Consider the following 26,675-nt stretch of genomic DNA (forward strand, 5'->3'; position numbering starts at 1 on the left):
GACATATAGAAACAAAAGTCAGCTCAGAACAAGTTGGTTCGCATTATCCGCGACAACAGTTTAGTAATAGTAGGGTAAGACTAACATTCGAATTACACCGTTGTTGAGACATTCTTTTGAACCCAAGTCCGCCAGTAGGTAAGTATCGACCCTTTGGAAAAAAAAAAACCTACCAATTAATTTTATTGAGCGGCTGTAGGCCTGTTCATAGGCAGGATCGGGTTAGTTGGAGATTCCTGCATTAATTTCAGGTTGAAAGTTCTACCGGACTTTTACCCTAAAAATCATCTGACTGCTCATGACTTGCATCATGAGCGAGTACTCTTTAGCACACTCACTATCCAGGCATTACCTGTCAGCCGCGGTATCTACTCCTTCTGAGAATTGCATAGCGGCATAATATTGTATCAGCCATTGATAAGTGTTGAGCTAAAGAGTATCAGTCAGATGGCAAGATCATCAGCAGTCAGATGATTTTTAGGTAAATGGTAGAACTTTCAACTGATTAAGAGGAATCTCACTAACGCACTCTAAGACTTCAAGCAGCACTCTTCATGAACAGGGTACAGGAATTAATTGTAGGGTTTTTTTTTTTTTACATACTTACCTCTTGGGACTTGGTATAAAAAAAAAAAAAAAGAAATTGTAATCCAATTTACATAAATAAATAATATATAGGATAAAGAAACCAGAACTTGTTCTGAGGCTGAAGTTAATAAAAGCACTTAAGATACCAGATTGCCCAGCAACTCTGTACAACCACCTGTAGATGTATAGGGCCTGGAATGCACTATCAGTAAGCTACTTATCTAGTGTCCGGACAACTTTTCGAGATTCTTTAACCTTAGCTCCAATAACTAAGTAGTATGGAAAGTCTTAGAAAGACAACGAGCTTTGCTCTCAAATAACCAGACAAGATATTGTCTTGTATATCAACAAATTTCTAATTAAGTATTTGTTTGTGAGCTATGTATAATGGTAGGCAGGGCCCCTAAATATAACTCTGAAAATTTGGAGCACCCTCCCCTTGACAAAATCCTGAATACAGCCCTGATTATGTTAAATAGTAAGGTGACTTTTTTTTGCAAGGAAATAATTTTTTTCTTCTTCAGAAACATGGTGGGAACAATCAGTGTTGGCTGTCCTCTCGACCTGAATCAGATCAACTCCAGGGTGCGATATTCAGAGTATAATCCAGGCAAATTTCATGGCTTGATTATGAAAATCTTAAATCCTCGTACGACATGCTTAGCATTCCAGTCAGGAAAATTGCTCATTTTGGGTGCCAAACATGAACATGACTGCAAATTGGCATCACGGAAATTTGCCAAAATCCTCAAACAGCTGGGACATCCCGTGAGTTTATTTTCTCCTTTTCCAATAAAAAGAATTACTATATTTTTGCTGTTGTGCTAAGTTAGGTATGTTGTTCTGTGATAGGTACAAGAAACCTTATAAGTACCTACATTCTTTCTTATTCTTATTTAGGGCGTCCTGATTGAATACTCTTTGAAACGTTGATTGATGTTGTAATTTCCTGAGCCATGTTATTTATTTAGAAATAAAAAGAAAAAATAGTCTGGTCTGGTCTCGTCTCAAAAAGATACTCGGCAAGCCTAGTTAGCTTGGTTGGTAGCGCGTCTGCCTTGTAAGCTCTAGGCCGCAGGTTCGATTTCCGTCCGGGGCGGATTTTATTCTAAATCATTTTGAAGAAGCATTATAAATATTATGAATCCATTTTGTTACTTTTTTTATTTTTACTCCAGATCAAATACCAAAGCTTCACTGATGATACATTATAATAAGTTCATTTTTCACTTAGGCTTCACTGTCGAAACGTTATAATAAGTCCATTTTTCACTTGTTATTTTCCCTCCAGATCAAATACCGAGGCTTCACTGAAGAAGCATTATAACGAGTCCATTTTTCACTTCTGTTACTTTTCCTCCAGATCAAATACCAAGGTTTCAAGATTCACAACATCGTGTGTACATGTGACGTACGATTCCCGGTCAAGTTGGACGCTCTACATCACGTTCACTCTCAGTTCTCCAGTTACGAGCCGGAACTGTTTCCCGGCCTGATATACAGGATGGTCAAACCGAGAGTGGTCCTACTTATATTTGTCAACGGGCGGATTGTGATCACAGGCGCCAAATCCCGATCGGAACTACACGAGGCTTTTGATAATATTTATCCTGTGCTGAAGAGTTTTAAGAAACAGTAAGGCCTTTGGATCAAACCCAAGGAGGTTGCAACCTTCCTTGGACTCGAAGAGGAGGAGGAGGAGGATACCTGGATTGACTTATTGGACGTCGCTACAACAACAAACAGTAAATACCGCGCCACCTCAAAGTAAGGCTGAAAAGTTGGGGGTACACAGAAGAGGACAGCTGCGAATGTGGAGCAAACCAAGACGCGGCCCATCTCTTGTCCTGTCTCAATCTACCAGAACCGTGCACCTTAGAGGACCTGCAGACAGCGAACGCCAAAGGAGTGGCCGTCGAAAGACAAGATTGTGAGACCAAGTTGGAAGAGAGGTCTGCAGACGTGTGTAGTGTACCGTGTTCCAGACCTTAGCCGATGGGTGATAGCAAAAATAACATGCTTATCAAAGTGGAGTAAGCATTAGCATGCAAAAGGTGTGAGTGAATTCACGACGAGGTTGGTCAAATTTGATCACACAATTTTAGCTCTGCTCTAGTTTTCCTGTACGAAGTTCAGCCCCGTTCTCGATTATTTTACTAAAAAAAAAAAAAAAAAATGCGGCGAGCAAGGAAAAAACGAGGCCAATAAATGAGATTGAGACTTGGAAAAAGAGTGCTAGAATTTATTTAATTATTTGAGTATTACATTTTACGTGTTAATAATAAAGTATACTGTATTAAGTACGATTCTACATTGAATTCATAGTGTGAATTACTCAAATACCAAACTGATCACTAACAAGAACATATGAACACTTGGACATTTTTTCAGAACGAAATATTTACTTATCGTTTTCATGGAAACTTACTGAACTAGTCCGACCATCTATTCATTTTGATTGAATCTTGCTGATCATGTGGCATACCTGAATTTCATAAAATATGTAGTATAAATAGTTACTTATATAATAATCTAACTAAAATACAATACACATCACAAATGAAAATATAAAAACTAAAAATCATACAATTAAATTAAAAACAATAAGTGAAACAATTCAATTAAATAAAATAAAAAACACATATCTATCACAAAATAAAATTCCAATATTGAAAAAATATTCAAATCGAATAGAGGGGGAGGAAATGGACAATTAGAAGTACATAAAATTCTACAGCGTGATTTGTCTAGTAAATAGTTTGAAAACACAAGGACAATGCGTGGTGGACCGAATAATAATAATAGTGCTTATTTATACTGCTCGCATAGGACTGAAAAGTCCCTTTACTCCAGCAGGCTACTACTATTATTGTGGTCAAATTCTCAAATTATATTGAGGATAAAATTCGGCTGGGATTGAACCCTTATACTCTTCACAGTTGGCAGAGTTAAGTTATTGCTTTTTTTTATAATCAAAAGTTTAAAATCAGCCAATCAGATTGTTTCCAATCAGTTAACCTTAAACCAAGTTTAAACTTATCCTGTAGTCCCGGACATTGGTCAAGCCTTTATTAACCCATTGATTAGTGAATCCTTTTAACCCATTGCTTTATCAACAGTATTTATTGTTCATCATCATTCCTTCTTATTTGTATCATTTTTTATGACTTTTAATTCCGTACCCCCATGCCCCATGTTATTTTGTTAAACTGTGTTATATTAATTTTATTTTTCGTATAGTATGTAAATAATATTATTATTTAATAAGGATTGTTTAGTATTTAAAACAAATACCTATACCTAATATTTTTTTTCTTCTAATTTAGTATTATAACTGGATCCCGGATAATATTCAAAAGAGTATTGGCATAATACCTGATTTTTTATTAACCAATATTCACCTCGATATTTTCATCCTCTTTCTCGTCTTCCTGTTCTTGTTCTTCGGAGATGTTGTCACCCGTCCTCGTGCTCTCGTTTGATGAAACTTCCCTGAAAAATGATATGGTTTTTATTAGGAGTCTCTTTAGATCGTACGTCTTCTCGCCGACGCAATCATAATAATGAGTTTTTGCAACCAAAATTAGTGTCCCCGTTAACTCAACTCTTTACCGTTATTTGACGAAAACTCGTCATTCTGCACATACGCAGATTCGACATTTATTCACAATTTACCTAGGTAGACGATCACTCGTCCAAGTGCTAACCACGTCTGTGGTAACATCACGTTCTGTTGGCGATTTCGGGGTGCACTCAGCCGCTTCCGTGTCGGCTCCTCTACCATTTCATACAATTATAATTGTGTTGAGCATAAATCATGTTCAGCTTGTCATAATTCATAAAGTTCTTTCCTCCATTATACACCTCGCTAAATTTGTTTCATGACTTGACTTGGACTCGAACCATCGGCACTTGTTCAGAAGTCACGTCAATGGAAAATTGATACAGAGCAGTGACCAGTGTTATTATAGGGTTAGGTTAAACACAAAAAGGAGTTTTTTTTCGTTCTAAATATTTCCTAATTCTGAATAATTACCAAACCTTCAACCTCCAGATCCGAAGTTCACAACTTACTCTGTTGATGTCGTGGAATTTTCCGATCCCTGAGTAAAATTCTTAGCTTACAATAACCAACCTTTATTCAGAGACAGGTGGTCAGGACAAAAGCTCTTACATGACCGCTATGTTCTTCAATTCTGTACAGAGGGAGCAGCACTATCGAACTCTCAAGGATATCGCACATCACTTCCTAAAAGCGTACATATTTATACCTTGATAGTTGAGTGCTAAAGAGTATCAGTCAGATGCAAGATCATGTGTAGTCAGTTGCAAGTGGTAATGAGAACTTTCAACCTGAAATTAAGAGGAATTCTCCAACTAACCACTCTAAACTTCACAGTCAGCACTCCTTCATGGAACAGGGTACAGTCAATAAAATTAATTGGTAGGTAACTGTTTTTTTTTCTTCCAAACATACCTACTTGGGTATCAAAAGAATTGTCTCAACAACTGTAACTCAATTTTACTTACCTAATTACAAACTGTTGTATAATGGAACAACTTGTTCTGAGCTGACAGTCTAAATAAAGCACTAAGTAAGTACTTATAATGATTTCCAGATTGCCCCCGCCACTCCTGTACCAACACCTGTAGATGTAGGGCCTGGAATCACTATTCAGTAAGTATTTATCTAGTGTGAACAACTTTTCAAGAATTATTTAACCTTAGCTTCCAATAACTAGGATGGAAATCTTAGAAAGACAGAGAGCTTTGTCTCAAATAACCAGACAAGATATTGTCTTGTATATCAACAAATTTCTAATTAAGTATTTGTTTGTGAGCTATGTATAATATCTGCACTGTCTACAGTATACCTTAAGGGGATACGATTTTTTTTCCACCACCTTTTCTATTTAGTAGCGGTTAAAAACTTTGTACCTACAGGTAGGGAACTTCAATATTTACTTATAAATATTGCGGTTAAAAGTCAACCAAGAGGTGGCGGCTGCCGAATGCTAATGCTTATGTACACTCAGTACCACGGCACCTAGGTTTGCATGATTGAACCAAATTTTCCATTTTCCTTTAACCCATTGCGTACCGTGGGCATCATATATGATAGACACATAATGTCCTCTGGGTACCTGGGTATCACATTTGATAGGCAGAGCTCACGGGAAAGACGAAAAAGAAGAAGATTATTATTATTTTAATAATATAATTAAATGTTTCACTTACGAATGAAACAGATGAGAGCAAGGGAGTTTCCTAGCGGAGTCCATCACTTCCCAACATATGGGACACTTGTCTGAATTCTCAGCCAGGTCTTGAGCAGTTGCCGTAGGATAGCTGAAACAGTTACGGAGAGGGTTAATTTTTCAGTAGGTACGTTTTATTCGTCCTTTCGAGGCCCGTTTCTACTTGTCGTTCGGAAAAATATCGTGTCGTGTGTAGTGGGAACAATCTCATTTAAATTACATCGCCTACAAGGACATTTTGTGTCGTGTGTAGTGGGAACACTCTCATTTTAATAACATTGCCTACAGGACATTCGAAAAAAAAGCGGGTGAAACTCAAGTGAGAACGGGCTCCAAGGGAGTAACAGTAGTGGACAATACCTAATACTTTGGAAATGAGAGGAAAGAGGGGGAAAGGTACCAAAAGGGACATTTGAGAAAAAAAAGATGTTTTTATTTAAAAAAAGATGAGTGTTCAACTGTTCATAGCAATGAAACAACTGCTACATTAGACCCGTGTGTTCTGTGTCATAGCTTGCCCATCCCGTAGTATGCCATCTTTCATCAGATGGGCGAGAAGAGACACAGTACTCACTTTTTCTCCATAAACTCCAGGACGCGTCGATACTTGCTGTGCTTCTCCAGCTTGCCCATAATCTCCTGGTAGAGCACCTTGAGCTGCATGCAAATCATAAACGAGGCCACGGACAGGAACATATTGGCCCACACCCACACCAACATGTGCGCATAGTGGGCCAACTCAATAAATAACGCGGCCAGGTCGAACGAAAACTCCATGTAGTAGGCCAGAGGGCCTCGGCGCTTCCATAGGGACTCGGTTTGCGAGGCTGTAGGGGAGGCCAGGCCGTACCAGGTGTCGTGCAGGTAGAAACAGTAGCGCACGATCGTGTGGCATAGCTTAAGCACGAGCAGGACACACTGGAATCAAACAGGATGTAGGTTAGTACTGGAAGGGTTGTACTTACAGGGATGATGAAGAATAAATATGTTAAGAATATTGTAAAGAAAGAATAAACTTATAAACTTATTTCGTAGCAATGAAACAACTGCTACATTAGACGCATGTGGTCTGTGTCGTAGCATGCCCATCCCGTAGTATGCCTTCCATCAAACGGGCGAGAAAAGACACAATACTTCCCCTTTAAGTGCTGGGTCAACACCAGAAAGTGACCCGTTGAAATATTTGCAATCGAAAAAACGAGTACAAATTTGCAAACACTGGAAAGCCAGCCTAGTTAGCTTGGAGGGTAGCGCGTCTGCCTCGTAAGCGCTAGGTTGCGGGTTCGATTTCCGCCCGGGGCGGATTTTATCCTGAACGAATAAGGTTCGCTCTCGGAACGGCTGGCTTTCTGCTATCCTGTCTGCCTTCTCTCTTTTATTTCGGGACGATTCAAGAGTTAGCGATGGTGCCACAAACAAAAATCGTTGCGTTAAGAACACTTTGTTCTCAATTCTCTTGTTAAATCAAATGGTAAAGTGAATATAGCGATTACTTGTCCCAGGTCAATTGATGATTCTCATGAAAAATAAAACTGTCCAAATGTATTTTTTTCGTAAAGATCGTCAAAAATAATAAATAATCCGAAAAGATTTTTTTTTTTAAGTATTTCTTCTCTAAGAAATTCGTCCCCAAAGTGTGCGCGGGAAAAATAATGAGATTCAAATTTTTAAAGCGTAGGGACGCTTGGCAACATTGCGTGGGACGTAACCAACCATGAAAAAAGAAATTCTTCTGGCTCTTGCTAATCTGATCACATCGTTTTCTTTGGTTTTTGCGTTTTGTATCTGCTAATTTGACTGTTTTTCTGAGTATCCTGTGGTGGTGTAGAGGTCAAGGCGCTCTTTTACGTGTTAATAATAAAGTATACTGTATTAAGTACGATTCTACATTGAATTCATAGTGTGAATTACTCAAATACCAAACTGATCACTAACAAGAACATATGAACACTTGGACATTTTTTCAGAACGAAATATTTACTTATCGTTTTCATGGAAACTTACTGAACTAGTCCGACCATCTATTCATTTTGATTGAATCTTGCTGATCATGTGGCATACCTGAATTTCATAAAATATGTAGTATAAATAGTTACTTAAATAATAATCTAACTAAAATACAATACACATCACAAATGAAAATATAAAAACTAAAAATCATACAATTAAATTAAAAACAATAAGTGAAACAATTCAATTAAATAAAATAAAAAACACATATCTATCACAAAATAAAATTCCAATATTGAAAAAATATTCAAATCGAATAGAGGGGGAGGAAATGGACAATTAGAAGTACATAAAAGTCTACAGCGTGATTTGTCTAGTAAATAGTTTGAAAACACAAGGACGATGCGTAGTGGACAGAATAATAATGATAGTGCTTATTTATACTGCTCGCATAGGACTGAAAAGTCCCTCCAGCAGGCTACTACTATTATTGTGGTCAAATTATCAAATTATATTGAGGATAAAATTCCATACCTCGGCTGGGATTGAACCCACGCCCTCCTGTTTACCAGGCGAGCGCCTTGACCACTACACCACCGAGGCAGGCCACAAAAATAAACACTAACCCCGAGTACAACTGTCTCGAAAAATAAAACTCGTGAGAGAACGGGGGATAATGATCTTAATTTCTACTGACTAATAACAAGACATCACACTAGTAAGGCTAACGGCCATCTGTCGAAGTTGCTGATAATTCTGGTTCGCTCGTGTTAACCGGTGTCACAACGTTGGATTCAAGCGTAGTTTCTGTTTTTCCCGCCGATAGTTTCTCCAGATATTTCTTTCTCGCATCCCTCAGGAGTTTTTCTCGTCGACTTGACAGCATTTTCTCGCGATCTTCGGAGCCCTTGGAGAATTTCACCTCGATATTTTCATCCTCTTTCTCGTCTTCCTGTTCTTGTTCTTCGGAGATGTTGTCACCCGTCCTCGTGCTCTCGTTTGATGAAACTTCCCTGAAAAATGATATGGTTTTTATTAGGAGTCTCTTTAGATCGTACGTCTTCTCGCCGACGCAATCATAATAATGAGTTTTTGCAACCAAAATTAGTGTCCCCGTTAACTCAACTCTTTACCGTTATTTGACGAAAACTCGTCATTCTGCACATACGCAGATTCGACATTTATTCACAATTTACCTAGGTAGACGATCACTCGTCCAAGTGCTAACCACGTCTGTGGTAACATCACGTTCTGTTGGCGATTTCGGGGTGCACTCAGCCGCTTCCGTGTCGGCTCCTCTACCATTTCATACAATTATAATTGTGTTGAGCATAAATCATGTTCAGCTTGTCATAATTCATAAAGTTCTTTCCTCCATTATACACCTCGCTAAATTTGTTTCATGACTTGACTTGGACTCGAACCATCGGCACTTGTCTAATGAGGGATGAGGGGTTTGATAGGTCTGTTATCCCAAGGCCTTGATGTAACCTAGAAGTGCCCTCACTGGGAAATTTCAAACTCCCCAGTTTCTCTAAAATTCACCTGTAGCACCTCTAAAGAGTCCGCACACTCAGGTTTATTCCAGAGAAAATCTGTGAGTTCATCTACTATCCCATTAAGAGGATACCAAGAGGTGTCATCGAGGCCCCAGAGCTAGTTCAGGGCCCCTAAATCGTAGGGGTCTGATGAGGGATATTCAGGTACATAATTATGTCGTTGTACCCTACTTCCTGAGACGGACTTGACCATAGTCCCATTCAGGTACCCTCAAAAGAGCCAGTGTTATTGTCTGTGGCTTGACAGGGCTGGTTTTGTCTCAGTTTTACGTCCTCCAGCGAGACAAAAATTCAATCACTACCGCAGACCACAATCCATAGCTAATACGGGATTACTACTCATACATATTCATATTATTCATACAAGACATGGTCTGGTAACAAGGATAATATCTTCTCAGCCAGAGGTTCTCATGGGCCACCCAATATCAGCTAGACCTAACATATAAATACGTTATTAATTGTAATTGTAATTTTTAATTGACATTTTAAGTATACATATTTTTCATATAGGTTAAGTAAATTTCAAATTGAGTTTGCTGGTAATGCTGGTGGACATTTTAAACATTTTATTAGCTTTCTTAGTTAACTTGGTTAGTTAGAGTTAGAGGTTAATATTAGCTATCTCTTGGAGGGTTTCAGCAGTCATTATATATAAGTTCTGTGGGTCAACTTGATAAGGAGAACCAAAAAGGCAGATATATTTTGCAGAACTTCAAAAAGTTTCTGAAGTTCTGCAAAATATATCTGCCTTTTTGGTTCTCCTTATCAAATATTAGCTATCTTAGTTAACTTGGAGGGTAGGGCGACCATTCCATAAGCGCTAGGTCACAGGTTCGATTCTCGCCCGGAGCGAACTCAGATAAGTGGTATGGTCATGTTGAAAGAAAAGACCACAGCTTCATAGGGAAAAGAGTTGAGAAAATTGAAGTGAGGAGAGGAAAGGGCGAGGAAGGTCGAAGAAAATGTGGAAGGATTGTGCGAATCAAGAATCAAGACTTGAGTGAGAAAAATTCAACAGGGCATGAGGTACACAATAGGGCTGTCTGGAAAGGACTGACAAACGCCGACCCTATTCAAGTAGGAAAAGGCTAGGAAGAAGAAGAATACCAGCTAGACCAGGGAGTATACCAGCTTACAAGCCTGAAATTTCCTTCACTGAAAGTTGAGTGCGAAGGGCATCCACTCGTAAAATTTGTAGCCAAAACCAAATGTCAGCCTAAAAGCAATCACCCTAGGGCTGATAAGGGGCTGCCGAAAAACGCCGACCCCGTCTGAACACGGGAAAGAGATGGACGAGAAGAGACCCAATTATTGTCTCTTCTCGTCCATCTGATGTCATTCAGAAGTTTCCGACTTATCGGTCGGACGGTCGCCCATCTGATAGATTCCAAAGGTAACCAATTTTATTGGTCTACGATTTTAAATTAACTACCTAATGCACAAGCTTCTTTCGAACATTTTTGGACATTCTTTATGTATTATTTTGACCAACTATTTCCTCTTCGAGATGTGAGGAAACCGGTTCGTCACAGTCCTTCTGTTGCTAATCCCATTACCGAGGAAATAACACAATTCCCATTTAGGAATTGGATTAACACATGAAACCCGAAAAGTGACCCATTGAAATATTTGAAATCAAAATGCAAAGTATTTTTTCGACTCTGAGCAACTGTGGCCCAAAAACGAGTAAAATCTCTTTCTGTTTCACTCTGGGAATCTAATTCTGAGCCTTCTGAATGACAAGCAAGCGCTAACCATGTCCCCTATGAAACAAAGTTAGGAAATAAGCAACATAGAAGTTGAGAAAAGCTGTGATAGACTATTACTTTGACATACGAGAATAAACTCATGATATGAAGGATGTGGTTTTAGAGAAAATTATCCTACACGGCTCGAGAGTGAATAAGTAAGAGCTTGTATAATGTATGTACATTAATTGATTTAATAAGCACAATATTCGTACTTAAGCAGTGTATTATAATCATAATCATTCGTATGCCTATGATTATAATAGCGGTGGATGACCTAGGATTTTGTGATTCGAGTGAATAAGTTTATAATAATACCCAGTTATTTTTTTTATTTTTTATTTTTTATCCTACACGCCTCGAGAGTGAATAAGTACGAGCTTGTATAATGTATGTACATTAATTGATTTAATAAGCACAATATTCGTAAGCCGTGTATTAATCATAATCATTCGTATGATTATGGTTATAATAGAGGTGGGTGACCTAGGATTTTGTGATTCGAGTGAATAAATTTATAATAATACCCAGTTTTTTTTTTTTTTTTTTTTTTTTTTTTCCTTTTTTTCGATTTGTTGTATCCTAAAAGTTGGGTTAAGATTATACGAATCTAAATGTAGGTACCTAGATATTTTTCATTTTCTCAAAACAAGTAAAAATATGTGTAAGGCCAGCCACTCACTATCAGGTAGACCTGACAGGCTTACTTCATTTGGTAAATAATAATAATAAAAAATCAGGAAGTATTGGAATCGTTATAAAGTATTGTTTGCTATTGGGGGTTTTAACCCTCAAGGAACTACATTACTTTCCTTATAAGAGAACTAAATTACTTTCCTGCTAAAGTCTTATCATTCCGAAATCGAAGAGAGAAGGAAGACAAAATATTAGAAAGGCAGCCGTTCCGAGAACGAACACGAACATTATTCGTTCAGAATAAAGTTCGCCAGGCGGGAATCGAACCCACGGCCTAGCGCTTACAAGGCGGACGCGCTACCAAAAAAGTCAACTAGGCTGGTAGGAAACATATTTAAACCCCTGAAGTAATTAGTAATTATATTACTTTCCTTATTAAGAGGATACGGAAAGTAAAAAAAAGCCAATGGTCAAACTCTTTTTAACATAAGTTTAATAGAGAAACGAAACTGTAACTGCTGAAGTCTTATCATTCCGAAATCGAAGAGAGAAGGAAGACAAAATATTAGAAAGGCAGCCGTTCCGAGAACGAACATTATTCGTTCAGGATAAAGTTCGCCAGGCGGGAATCGAACTCACGGCCTAGCGCTTACAAGGCGGACGCGCTACCAAAAAAGTCAACTAGGCTGGCAGGAAACGTATTTAAACCCCTGAAGTAATTAGTAATTATATTACTTTCCTTATTAAGAGGATACGGAAAGTAAAAAAAAGCCAATGGTCAAACTCTATGGAAACGGAGATAAAAGTCCAATTTTCCTGGACTCATATGTCACCAGAACTCTGGTTCTATAAAGTTCAATCACTACCGCAGACCACAATCCATAGCTAATATGGGATTACTACTCATACATATTCATATTATTCATACAAGACATGGTCTGGTAACAAGGATAATATCTTCTCAGCCAGAGGTTCTCATGTGGTCTGTGTCGTAGCATGTTCATATTGTTCACCCCGGAGTATGTCTCTCATCCCATCTGATGTCATTCAGAAGTTTCCGACTTATCGGTCGGACGGTCGCCCATCTGATAGATTCCAAAGGTAACCAATTTTATTGGTCTACGATTTTAAATTAACTACCTAATGCACAAGCTTCTTCCGATCATTTTTGGACATTCTTTACGTATCATTTTGACCAACTATTTCCTCTTCGAGATGTGAGGAAACCGGTTCGTCACAGTCCTTCTGTTGCTAATCCCATTACCGAGGAAATAACACAATTCCCATTTAGGAATTGGGTTAACACAAGAAACCCGGAAAGTGACCCATTAAAATATTTGAAATCAAAATGCAAAGTGTTTTTTCGACTCTGAGCAACTGTGGCCCAAAAACGAGTATTTTTTTTTTTTTTTTCACTCTGGGAATCTAATTCTGAACCTTCTGAATGACAAGCAAGCGCTAACCATGTCCCCTATGAAACAAAGTTAGGAAATAAGCAACATAGAAGTTGAGAAAAGCTGTGATAGACTATTACTTTGACATACGAGAATAAACTCATGATATGAAGGATGTGGTTTTAGAGAAAATTATCCTACACGGCTCGAGAGTGAATAAGTAAGAGCTTGTATAATGTATGTACATTAATTGATTTAATAAGCACAATATTCGTAAGCCGTGTATTAATCATAATCATTCGTATGATTATGGTTATAATAGAGGTGGGTGACCTAGGATTTTGTGATTCGAGTGAATAAATTTATAATAATACCCAGTTTTTTTTTTTTTTTTTTTTTTTTTCTAACCCCCGTTTTTTTTTTTTTTTTTTTTTTTTTTTGCCATTATGTCGGTGTACTTTTGAAGAATTTGGATTTAAACAATCTGCACTGTCTACAGTATACCTTAAGGGGATACGATTTTTTTTCCACCACCTTTTCTATTTAGTAGCGGTTAAAAACTTTGTACCTACAGGTAGGGAACTTCAATATTTACTTATAAATATTGCGGTTAAAAGTCAACCAAGAGGTGGCGGCTGCCGAATGCTGATGCTTATGTACAGTCGGTACCACGCCACCTAGGTTTGCATGATTGAACCAAATTTTCCCATTTTCCTTTAAAAGAGTGGGAATGGGCTTCAGGACAGGAGAAATAGATTCAGAATATTCAGATACCACAAAAAACCTGCCTCGGTGGCGTAGTGGTCAAGACGCTCACCTGGTAAACAGGACGGCCTGGGTTCGATACCAGCCAAGGCATGGAATTTTATCCTCATTTATTATAATGGAGCTCTAAGGGTTAGGTGGTAGAGAAAGCCTCCGGCGTTAACCTCGCCTATTGGCTACTTTCCTTCAACTCAAGTGTTTATTATTATTGAGAAAAACGTGCGTTAAGTAAAATTTAGTATCTCACCTCAGCGATCATAAATGTGAACGCGCTGTACCCATTACTGGTGACTCCTGCTCCTAAACAGGTGACAAATATGGAACAAGATATTCCCGACACACTGCCCAGGAGTGAAATGAGGTAGATGTGGTTCCATTTGAGAAACACGGGCGACTGGGACAACTGTGGACACAAAATCGGGAGAACAACATTGAAAATCGTGTAGGAAAATCGGAAGATCATTTCTCATTTGTTACCAATTCCTAGACATTGGTAACTCGTTCGCACAATAAGTTTTAGATGTTTTTATACCAGATAAATATAATGTTTAGCTTGTTAGCTTGGAAGGTAGCGCGTCATTCTCGCCCGGGCAAACTTTATCCTAATCAGATAAGGTTCGTTCTTGGAACGGCTGGATTCCTCCTATTCTGTCCTCCTTCTCTCTTCAATTACCTAATCATGGATCTTCGTGGTAATGCCTCCACTGGTCGTTACTCGATTAAAGTAGCTACTGACTTGTCCTCACGAGTCACGAGGTTGAGTGCACCCCGAATTCCAAGCAAAGAGCCGAAAAAACTTCGGCCCCGTCGGGAATCGAACCCGGGACCTCCGGAGTGCAAGCCCAGTGTGATACCCACTCGGCCACGGAGGCTCCTTAGTCATTCTACTCTTCGTGTAACCAAATCGATGTTCGTGGGACTTACGTATTCGAATCTGTCCTTGCATAGTTGAGAGACGAGCTGAAGAAATCCAATCACCGTGAACCAAATCAACCAGAAGAGAACTTCGTCGATAAATTGAACATTAATGATGCCGAAGATGAAGATGAACTTGTAGAAGACAAACGTGTTATGAATCCCTGGAACAAAATGTTTAAACCAATTAAGAGAGGAAGGACTTGGTACTTACTTACCTGACTAGTTAGAGAATTCTTATTGTGGGTAGGTGTCACCCAAATCTAAACTAAAATTTCTCTTGATATTTGAATAGATATATGTATATGCTTTGAAACATAGTCCTGAAACCTTCAGTATCCAACTTAGTATACAAAAAGTACTGATCAACATATTCAAAACTTACCCAAAAGCACAGAGAATCTTCCAACATAAATAGGACAAGTTCTCTGAATTTTGACTCAGTGAAAAAGTCACAGTTGAGAGACAAGCTGAAGAAATCCAATCACCGTAAACCAAATCAACCAGAAGAGAACTTCGTCGATAAATTGAACATTAATGATGCCGAAGATGAAGATGAACTTGTAGAAGACAAACGTGTAGAATCTGGAACAGAGGGAGTAAGGATTTTTTTCAGCCCTAAAAGTTGGGTTAAGCTTATACGAATCTACTTAAATGTAGGTATGTAGGTTGTAGGTACCTAGATATTTTTCATTTTCTCAAAACAAGTAAAAATATGTGTAAGGCCAGCCACTCACTATCAGGTAGACTTGACAGGTCCGTTTCTCAGGTCTACCTGATACCTGATGAGCACACGCACCAGGTAAAACTGATCAGGTCCACCTGTCAGGTCTACCTAATAGTGAGTGGCTGGCCTAAGAATGAACATAAGTTACCGAAGTAGGTACTTTTTCAAGAGGGAAAACACATGAACAAAGATGTCAATGTTAATCATTATTCCGTAAAATTGTTTTATTCTCATCACTGACGAGCCAAGAGAATATTCTATTCTTCTGTCCATCCCATATTCCATAGGTTGGTGTTATACATGTCTATCTTTGCAACGTTTGACCCAAGCGAAAAATCACGACCATATTCATCTAATTGAACGTGCATCAATTCATCATTCTCATATGTATAGTTGATACCCTCCACGTTATGGGCAATTTCCTTTCGTGAGCTAATGGTAAACTATGGACCAATACAGTGGTCGCCAAACTTTTATGGGTCGCGAGCTACTCTGATGACTAAGGAGGCCCTTGGCGAGTTTGGGAACCAAAAATTTATGACATAAGGACGTAAAAATTTGGTTCCCATAAGAGTTGGTCAAAACTTGTGCGACTGTCTGCGAGCTACCACAAAACCTCTTGCGATATACTAGTAGCTCGCGATCGACGGGTTGGCGATCCCTGGACTAATACATACAGTGGCACAAGCTCCGGCTTTTACGGATGGGTATACCATTTGTTGCCTATTTATTTAACTGAGAGAATTGTACTGAAAAACTAATAAAATGGACTAGGTAGGTACTTCAATAAATATGCTTTATTGTATGTATCATTCTGTCATACCATCAACAAAGCTTGAGAGTGTATGTAAAATCTAAAAATACTTGAGTACTTACTTGTCTTTTAAGTGTTGAATTTCTATTGATCTCAGTTCTCCAAAAAATACAACTTGAATAAATTTGGCCAACATCACTAATAAATATAGTGTTTAGCTTGTTAGCTTGGAAAGTAGCGCGTCATTCTCGCCCGGGCAAACTTTATCCTAATCAGATAAGGTTCGTTCTTGGAACGGCTGGATTCCTCCTATTCTGTCCTCGATAAATATAATGTTTAGCTTGTTAGCTTGGAAGGTAGCGCGTCATTCTCGCCCGGGCAAACTTTATCCTAATCAGATAAGGTTCGTTCTTGGAACGGCTGGATTCCTCCTATTCTGTCCTCCTTCTCTCTTCAATTAATCATGAATCTTCGTGGTAAAGCAGTACTAAGTGGCTCATTTACTATTAATTTTCATCTACTCGTATCATCAATTTACATAGGTAATGCCTCCACTGGTCGCTACTCGATTAAAGTAGCTACTCACTTGTCCTCACGAGGCTGAGTGCACCCCGAATTCCAAGCAAAGAGCCGAAAAAACTTCGGCCCCGTCGGGAATCGAACCCGGGACCTCCGGAGTGCAAGCCCAGTGTGATACCCACTCGGCCACGGAGGCTCCTTAGTCATTCTACTCTTCGTGTAACCAAATCGATGTTCGTGGGACTTACGTATTCGAATCTGTCCTTGCATAGTTGAGAGACGAGCTGAAGAAATCCAATCACCGTGAACCAAATCAACCAGAAGAGAACTTCGTCGATAAATTGAACATTAATGATGCCGAAGATGAAGATGAACTTGTAGAAGACAAACGTGTAGAATCTGGAACAGAGGGAGTAAGGATTTTTTTCAGTCCTAAAAGTTGGGTTAAGATTATACGAATCTAAATGTAGGTACCTAGATATTTTTCATTTTCTCAAAACAAGTAAAAATATGTGTAAGGCCAGCCACTCACTATCAGGTAGACTTGACAGGTCCGTTTCTCAGGTCTACCTGATACCTGATGAGCACACACACCAGGTACACCTGATTAGGTCCACCTGTCAGGTCTACCCGATAGTGAGTGGCTGGCCTAAGAATGAACGAACATAAGTTAACGAAGTAGGTACTTTTTCAAGAGGGAAAACACATGAACAAAGATGTCAATGTTAATCATTATTCCGTAAAATTGTTTTATTCTCATCACTGACAAGCCAAGAGAATATTCTATTCTTCTGTCCATCCCATAATTATGTTGGTGTTATACATATCTATCTATGCAACGTTTGACCCAAGCGAAAAATCACGACCATATTCATCTAATTGAACGTGCATCAATTCATCATTCTCATAGGTATAGTTGATACCCTCCACGTTATGGGCAATTTCCTTTCGTGAGCTAATGGTAAACTATGGACCAATACAGTGGTCGCCAAACTTTTATGGGTCGCGAGCTACTCTGATGACTAGGGAGGCCCTTCGCGAGCTACCTTTAGTTTGGGAACCAAAAATTTATGACATAAGGACGTAAAAATTTGGTTCCCATAAGAGTTGGTCAAAACTTGTGCGACTGTCTGCGAGCTACCACAAAACCTCTTGCGATATACTAGTAGCTCGCGATCGACGGGTTGGCGATCCCTGGACTAATACATACAGTGGCACAAGCTCCGGCTTTTACGGATGGGTATACCATTTGTTGCCTATTTATTTAACTGAGAGAATTGTACTGAAAAACTAATAAATGGAAACTTATAAAATAAAAAATAAAATAAAATTTAATGTAAACTATGAACTAATATAACGAAGTAATTGTATAGGTAATATGAACCAATATAACGAAGCTATTGTGAATACAAAGCATAGTTGCACCTCTTCACCTGAGGTAAACAAAGCAATAAATACGAAGAGCACGTACTTTATACACAGACATAATATGGAGTGACGCGACTAAGCGACGAAAAACTAAGATAAACAAGATGTTTTTTTTTTTTTTTTTTTTTTTTTTTTTTTTTTTTTTTTTTTTTTTTTAGATATACTTATTTTTAAATTTAGAACAGTTTCGAGATGGTGTCCTTCAACCAAGGCCAAAATTGTGTTCTCGTCTCTTCGCATCTTTGAGATGATTCATAATAATTATTTGAATAGGTACCTACTTACATACTAGTATTATGTAGTTCTTCGCCTTTTCCCGTGTTCAGACGGGGTCGGCTTTTTTCGTCAGCCTTTCAATCAGTCCTAGCTAGGGTTATTGCTTTGGGCAGACATATGGTTTAGGCTACAAAATCTTTACAAGTGCATGCCCTTCGCACTCAACCTTTGCTATTTCGTTAGCAAGGGAAATTTCAGGCTGGTATCCTTCCTGTTTAATGTTCCCCAGCCGGACAGAGCTTTAACCAGACAGACTTACTTACAGATTTTTGGTACAATAATAGACTCTCGAGTGGAAGGTAACCACTAAGCAAAATAAACGTTTGAAAGTCTAAGGTATTGTTCACCACAGAACTGACCTAGACCTCACAGAGTTGAGGCATTACTATGTGGTCATTTTGTTAAACATGGACAGGGTAAGTCCCATCTTTCAGTCGGTACGGAACGAAACACTCAGTAAAAAAAAACTGCTAGAATGCTACACAAACCAATTTTGTCCAGTCATAAAGAACCAAATAGGTACATATTATGTAACAGGTACTATAAATTGACTGAAGAGGAAGGGAAGTAGGTATACTATAAATAGCTACCTACGAAATTTGTACATATGTAGGTATCAAGGTAGCTACCTATGTTCATGTAAGTAACTGCTATTACTCAATTTGTTTTTAATACCTAGTCAATTTGTTTTTAATACCTTTGTTTTTAATACCTACTCATTACCTAGTCTAACAAAATACCTTACCTACTATCAATGTTAAATGTTATGTGAGTTTTTATTGAAAAATAACCAAATCTGCATCGCGTCGAGTAGGTACCTACATGGGTAGGGGTAGATACATACATTATGACGTATTGTGTTTTACTGCCATTACGTACTCAGAGTATGAGAATACTAAGTAGGTACCTAGATAGTTTTTTCCCCCAAGTGTGGAATTTTACTAAAAACATTACAAAGAAAATATCTTCTTGAGCTGCAAGGACACAGATGTGGTATACACATACTCAGTAATGTATTTAAGTACTTGGGGATACTTTGTACTATCTGGTCTGATAGGAGCTTGACTACAGTTAATACAGGTCAAGACTGCCAATGAGATAATGAACAAAAACATCTGACTTACTCAACACATTAGCCACGCCGTATAGGTATCGGACATTGGTAGAATTTTGAGTGCAGATGATTCTACAGCTCTGGAATACCGATCTACGGAATACTGTTTTTTTTTTTTTTTCCAAATGGTCACCCATCTGGATACCAACCATGCACAACATTGCTCAATTTCAGTGAGGTGCATCAGGCATTGGTGCAATCTACATGCTACTGCTATTCATTAGTAGGTAGTAGGTATATAAGAGAGATGATTTCACCTAACCCTCTGACTGTCATGATAAGTACCCCATGAGTGAGTTTTACAGTTCACCCTATGACTGATTTCACTCGTACATACCTAGTATGGTAGAGCAATAAAACACACAGTATGACATTCACATACAACACCCACTACCTTGAATGTTATCCCAACACTTAACACACCTATTTCCCCGAGATGAAAAATTAGTGAATTTCATTAAAAAATACAAATAAAACATCAAGATCGATCGAATTAATATCAAGATATGAAGAAACAATCCCTTGAATGTCATAAATATTTACCTATTTTTATCAATTAATAAAAATAGAAGCTGTTGTGAATTGAAAACAATGTTATCAGTGAACTACTTTGACATCAAGGAATTTCTCATCTTCATCTGAATTAATCTGTAAACCACCGGGAATAACTCACGCACAGAAAACTCCAAGAACCGAGACCAAACACTAAAGCTAAACTCATTAAAGTTCAAACTTTGATCTTCTTTGAGTTTGAGTTCTTTGATCCTTTCCAACTTTGGACTTTTGAAAAAGAGAAAAAGTGAAGTGAAATGAAAACCTGAAAACAAAAATCCTCCCTGATAAAAAAAATGTTGCCAGATCAAATCTGTGCTGTGCGCGTTAAAACCTCCGAATCGGACATACGGGGTGTATCAAAGGATATCAGCACCCTAATTTATTTAAATATTTTAAATAGATATATTTAACTTTGCTGCTATGAAAATACATCCTAGATGTCATGAGCTTTTTCAGTAGTGGGTAGTGGGTTTTATGGAAAAAAAGACATCAGGTTCTTTGCTCTGCGGAATTTTAATTTTTCTTCTAAAATCTAGATCCTGGATACCTACATAATATTACATGAAAGTAAAATCAAAAATCATTTTTTTTCAGTACTGTTTTAAGAAATAATAAGTATGTACTTAAATACAATGCTCTACATTCTACATTTCCATATGATACACCTGCCAGCGGTTCATTAGCATTGAACTTCACTGAATACTACTACTACTACTACTATTGACACATTACTATTCCATCTGTATCAGGGGTTCTTAACCTTTTCCAAGTGGCGATCGCGGACCACTAGTAGCAATCCCAATACTTTGCGGACCACTTTTTTTTGTTTATTTTTTAGGCGCTTTAACTGTGTTAAAACATGCCGTTCGCGCCGCATATTGACATATTGAAATGAGTGTAAATCTAATCTAACCCAACCCAACCTAAATCAACCTAACCTAACATGTAGGTACTCGTAAGTATTACTGCAGGTATGTCCATTTAGTCAACTCTCATGACAAAAGCAACTCAAGCATATCTTCCGTAGCTCTCAAGAGACAAAGCTAGAGAGGAAAAACAAACAATTTTTCAAACCCTATAATTGTGAACCATTTGGTCTCCGTGAGGCCACAGGTGGGCGAGAGAGAGGGACCATAGGTTAAGGACCACTGATCTATAAATTATACCACAGGTGGGTTAAGGACCACAGTGAGGCCACAGGTGGGCGAGAGACACCGACCATAGGTTAAGGACCACTGATCTATAAACTAATTAATTCGATAATCTCGAAGAGAACGTAGCGCTACGGGCGTGTCAACAAAGATCATTTCATGAATGCATAATAAAAAATATCTCAACATTTTTTATTAACTTATTCCAACTTTTTTCTACTTATTCTTAGTAGATGCTTACAAATATGTAGATGGAAACAAGTTCACTTCCCTCTTCTGGTAAGCACTCTTTAAGGGTTGCATTTACCTCAACACACTAGAGGTATGAGTTTATGTTTATGTTGAGTGACATGCTAAACTCTTTTGACTACTTTTGAGTTATGAATATTTGATACAAAATGTACAGTATTATTTTACTTACATACCAGTCATTTAGATTTCAAGTGCAGTTATTTTGTAGGTAAAATAATAAACATATACCTACAAGTGTGACTTTTAATAATAATAATAATAATAATAATAGACTCTTGAGTGGAAGGTAACCACTAGGCGAGGTTAACGCCTTAGGCGTTCTCTACCACCTAATAATAATAATAATAATAGACTCTTGAGTGGAAGGTAACCACTAGGCGAGGTTAACGCCTTAGGCGTTCTCTACTACCGAACCATTGGAGCTCTATTATTATGTGGTCAAATTCTCAAATAAATGAGGATAAAATTCCATACCTCGGCTGGGATCGAACCCACGCCCTCCTGATTACCAGGCGAGCGTCTTGACCATTACGCCACCGAGGCAATAATAAAGATTGGATGCTACTTGTTTTGAGATGAGAACGGCCTACAATATTCAAATTTAGGTAACAATGGACGTGCTTTGGTCCTTGTTGAAACTTAACCGAAAGAAATCACTAACTTTTACTATAAAAACAAAATTACTAAATAAATACCCTCATCTACGTAGTATTATAGCAAGACATCTTTTTATTATTATTATTATTATTATTTCTTAGAACAAATTTTCAAAATAATTAGGTAAATCTCATCGATATCTATTTCAAAATTCGGATGAATATAAACTTTTGTACACCTATATTCTTCACAAGTTATTCAATATATAAAAGAGTCTCCTAGGTACTTTATTTCATTTCTCAGTATTTAGGTTTCTTGGTACCTGCCTACATACCTATATACTTATGTAGGTAAGTACCTATTTATAGTGCCATGAAAAAATATTACCTACTTTTCTACTTACTACTTGCCACATGTCACATTTTTTAACACCTACTTCTCATGTGAATCAATATCATTTTTATGAGACACATAGAGCAGGATATTATTTCCCAGGTCATAGTTGATTCAATGAATAAACAAATCATGAAAAGCAAGTCTAAACTTTTTAATAATGAAGAACACAGGATATACTTTATTTCTTTTACTTAAACACTGGACAACTGGACATTTTATTCATAAAACACATTAATAATTAATTAACAAAATTAGGACACATTCCAGGACACCTATCATACACGTGAAGAACACACAGAAGTGAGCCATCATTTTTTACAAAATCAAAACAAACAAAAATCCAAGATACAGGGTCTGATGAAATCTCCAATGGTCACCAGTATAGATAGAACAGGGTGTGACAAAATATTTCAGTGTATTATTCAAAAGTCAAAACCCCCCTTCGCTGAAAAATTTGTCACAATGAAAAATTTCTAATAAAACTTGAAATAGAAAAATAGAATTAAACATAATTAAGAAAAATGTATGAATAAAAATATTTATATACACCCTGTATAATACTTTTCTTATGTTTCAATAAGTACAATGAATTATAATAATAAAACAATAAAATATTATTGAAACTTATGTACCTACATTGCCTTGTTCTTGGTTACTTGTTATTAAGGATTGTATTAAAATAGGTACACATAAAAAAAAATATTCAAACTAGAAAAATATTCTTAATAGGTATTTACTAAAATAATGTAAAGTAAAATGTACAAGAAAACTTAACAATCCAATGCTAACCGCAACATAAGTTTTGAAACTTGGGAGTGGAAGTCTATCAATGATTATGATCGGCATGTTAACTCACTTGTTATAACTGTTCACATTGAAGAGGGAAAATAACTATGGAATTATGTTCTCAATGTACTTCATGGAATTATGTTCTCAATGTACTTCATGAATTAAAACAGAATACCTAGTTTCACAGTTGATTTTGACTCTCCTTCAATGGTTAAAAAAATTACAAATGATTTAGAATTCTTCTTTACTTAATAATTTTCTATTGCCAAGGTATTGTAATTAATATTGAACAAACCATAAATTTAATGTTAATCACATGGGGCTGAAAAAAATCAAATAGGTATTAAGCTTGTTCAAGTTTTTACTCCTGAACAATCTATTTGCCTTCTCACAATATTAACCTCAACCAGCAAGAGTGAGGCTAGAAATAATCAGCAGCATGTAATTGTCCAAATGGTCACCCATCTGGATACCAACCATGCACAACATTGCTCAATTTCAGTGAGGTGCATCAGGCATTGGTGCAATCTACATGATAATAAAGGAAGGACGGACTAAAAATTGAGTTTTTTTTATCCACCAATCCACCAGTGTTACATCAACCGGTGGACTCTAGCCGGTGCAGCGGTTGTGGATCTTATTTTGAAAAAAAACTTTTGGACGGTGGGTTGCTGGGTAGGTGTCACCCAAATCTAAACTAGAATTTCTCTTGATATTTGTATAGATATGTATATGATTTGAAACATAATCCTGAAACCTTCAGTGTTCAGTATCTAACTTAGTATACAAAAAGTACTGATTAACATATTCAAAACTTACCCAAAAGCACAGAGAATCTTCCAACATAAATAGGACAAGTTCTCTGAATTTTGACTCAGTGAAAAAGTCAGTGGACTAGGTAGGTACTTCAATAAATATGCTTTATTGTATGTATCATACTGTCATACCATCAACAAAGCTTGAGAGTGTATGTAAAATCTAAAAATACTCGAGTACTTACTTGTCTTTTAAGTGTTGAATTTCTATTGATCTCAGTTCTCCAAAAAATACAACTTGAATAAATTTGGCCAACATCACTAAGAAACAATATGCTCCATTGATGAATCCCTGAAACAAAATTTTTAAACCAATTAAGAGAGGAAGGACTTGGTACTTACTTACCTGACTAGTTTTAAAGAGAATTCTTATTCCAAAAGTTTTTTTTTAAAAATAAGACTCACAACTCACAACCGCTGCACTGGTTGATCAACCAATCCACCAAATGACAAAATAAAAGTTTTTTTTACTAAACGCTTGATTGTGACTTTCCACCAAACTAAACGTTTAGCTCTTGAGATCCACCACCTCCTCGAGCTGGTTGATTCGATTGGTGACGCACTTTTTTTTGTGGTGACGCACTTTTTTGTTTATTTTCAAGTTTTCAACGAGTTTTATAAAAATATAAAGCTATAACATTAAGGTTGGGCTAGTAAAAGATCCAAATTTTTTGAAATGATAAAAATTGAGTTTTTTTTATCCGAAGGGCAACCTGTTGCATTTGCTTCCAAATCCTTGAGTCCTACACAGAAGAAGTCTTGGGCACAGATAGAAAGAGAGATGTATGCTATTGTTTTTGGATGTGTAAGATTTCACCAATATATTTTTGGTGCTAAAGTTTTGGTTGAAACAGACCATAAAGCATTAGAAAATCTTTTTTGTAAGCCCATGAATTCTGTTCCTGCCAGGATTCAACGTATGATGTTGAAGATTCAAAATTATAATCTACAAGTGAAATATAAAGCTGGGAGATTACTTTTTCTAGCTGACACTTTGTCACGTGCTTCTTTACCTAATCATAGTAAAGAATTATTAGTGAATTTAGAGCAGGACATAGTATGTCAAGTCAATTCTGTTGTAGATTGTTTGCCAGTTTCTAAAGGTAAACTAGATGAAATCAAAAGAGAATCTCAGAATGATGAGGTACATAAATTACTGAGACATGTCATTTTCAAGGGTTGGCCCAATGATAAGAATAAATTGTACAATGAGTTAAAAGTCTTTTGGACTTATCGTGAAGATTTACACGTAATTGATGATATAATTTTTAAAAATAATTCTCTTTTGATTCCAAAAAGTTTACAGAAAGAGATGCTTTGTAAAATTCATGAGGGTCACATGGGTATGAATTTATGTTGTAATAGAGCAAAACATGTAATTTTTTGGCCCAATATGTATAATCAAATCAAAGAGATGTGCTCTAGATGTGATGCTTGTTTAAGTTTTTCTCCAAATAATACAAAAGAATCTTTGATAACGCATGAAGTCCCTGAACTTCCTTGGATTAAATTAGGATGTGATCTTTTTGAATTTAATAAAATTCATTATCTCATTCTTGTCGATTATTATAGTAAATTTTTTGAAATTGTTAAATTAGACAATTTAACTGCTCAGCATATAATTACTCATATGAAATCAATCTTTGCAAGGCATGGTATTCCTAAGTTAATAGTTGCTGATTCTGGTACCCAGTTCACATCTCAACTGTTCAAGCAATTTAGTTTATCATATGAATTTGATTTTGTGTGCTCAAGTCCTTATCATCATAAATCAAATGGTTTAGCAGAAGCGCATGTAAAAATTGTTAAAAATATATTAAAGAAGTGTGAACATGATGGTACAGATCCATATCTTGCAATACTTAATTTTAGAAATACTCCTAAAACCAATTTACCTTCTCCTGCTAATCTTTTATTTTCAAGGAGTTTAAGAACTAAGTTACCATGTCATGAGGAAATTCTGAAACCAAAAATTGTCAAACATTACAGCAATATCAATAGATCCAACAATGAACGTTATTACAATAAGTCTTCTCATAATTTAAAACCTGTTGATATTGGTGATAGTGTGTATTTTAAGAAAGATATGTCAAAACCTTGGGTTAGAGGTAAAATACTTTCTAAATGTAATCAACCCAGATCCTATGTTGTTGAGGATGAAAATAATTCTACTTTTAAACGTAATAGGGTTCATATTAAGGTTGTACCAAAGAATAATGATTGTAGGTCTCTCGGCAATACCCCGTTTGGTACACCAATCAGGGTTTCTAGTGATTCTAGTCCTGAAACTCCTAGAGTGGTTGTGCAGAATCCCTCTACCAAGTCTGGTCGTTCTATCAGACGTCCTCTTTTCTTTTCTGAACAATATCAGTACTATAATTGACTAAAAGAAGGGGGATGTTGTATATGTCGTCCAGTGTGACCCGGCACTCGGGACCAGTGTGCGGGCGCACACAATGTAAACAATGATTAGAGGAATTTTTTAT

At 37.0% G+C, this 26,675-nt stretch overlaps 3 protein-coding genes and 1 long non-coding RNA gene across 4 annotated transcripts in view; 2 read left to right on the forward strand and 2 right to left on the reverse strand.

Moving 5' to 3' along the window:
* The window catches only part of LOC103518399 (TATA-box-binding protein), a 10,288-nt gene extending 7,211 nt beyond the window's left edge, over nt 1-3,077 (forward strand). The window contains exons 2-3 of the mRNA XM_008483462.3: nt 1,113-1,356; nt 1,952-3,077. Of these exons, the coding sequence (XP_008481684.1) occupies nt 1,113-1,356; nt 1,952-2,227 (520 nt within the window). The 3' untranslated portion in view covers nt 2,228-3,077. The remainder of the gene's footprint in view (nt 1-1,112; nt 1,357-1,951) is intronic.
* Nucleotides 3,078-3,988: 911 nt separating this feature from the next.
* LOC113471232 lies at nt 3,989-4,696 on the reverse strand. Its single transcript, XR_003394006.1, has 2 exons — nt 4,663-4,696; nt 3,989-4,080 (listed from the first exon to the last, which is right to left on the reverse strand). It is a non-coding gene; the product is annotated as an uncharacterized LOC113471232 (long non-coding RNA).
* A 1,126-nt stretch (nt 4,697-5,822) lies between these two features.
* On the reverse strand, nt 5,823-24,488 carry LOC103518400 (E3 ubiquitin-protein ligase AMFR-like). Its single transcript, XM_008483463.2, has 5 exons — nt 24,375-24,488; nt 17,065-17,215; nt 14,149-14,304; nt 6,421-6,764; nt 5,823-5,937 (listed from the first exon to the last, which is right to left on the reverse strand). Exons 1-5 carry the CDS (start codon nt 24,446-24,448, stop codon nt 5,823-5,825), a joined length of 840 nt encoding a protein of 279 aa, XP_008481685.1. The 5' UTR covers nt 24,449-24,488.
* A 1,331-nt stretch (nt 24,489-25,819) lies between these two features.
* LOC103518401 (uncharacterized protein K02A2.6-like) lies at nt 25,820-26,572 on the forward strand. The gene has a single exon (XM_008483464.1). It carries the CDS (start codon nt 25,820-25,822, stop codon nt 26,570-26,572), a length of 753 nt encoding a protein of 250 aa, XP_008481686.1.
* The last annotated feature ends 103 nt before the right edge of the window (nt 26,573-26,675 follow it).

This window comes from Diaphorina citri, unplaced genomic scaffold (genome assembly GCF_000475195.1).
Source record: "Diaphorina citri unplaced genomic scaffold, Diaci psyllid genome assembly version 1.1 scaffold2181, whole genome shotgun sequence".
Taxonomy (NCBI): domain Eukaryota; kingdom Metazoa; phylum Arthropoda; class Insecta; order Hemiptera; family Psyllidae; genus Diaphorina; species Diaphorina citri.

Excerpts from the sequence above, each read along its gene's own strand:
- LOC103518400 (XM_008483463.2), bottom strand. The coding sequence starts at position 24,448 with ATGTTGGCCAAATTTATTCAAGTTGTATTTTTTGGAGAACTGAGATCA. Across the intron at positions 17,216-24,374 it reads ATTCAACACTTAAAAGACAA|ATTCTACACGTTTGTCTTCT; the intron begins GTAAGTACTCGA and ends CCTCTGTTCCAG. Across the intron at positions 5,938-6,420 it reads CTGGAGTTTATGGAGAAAAA|CTATCCTACGGCAACTGCTC; the intron begins GTGAGTACTGTG and ends TAACTGTTTCAG.
- LOC103518401 (XM_008483464.1), top strand. The coding sequence starts at position 25,820 with ATGAAATCAATCTTTGCAAGGCATGGTATTCCTAAGTTAATAGTTGCT.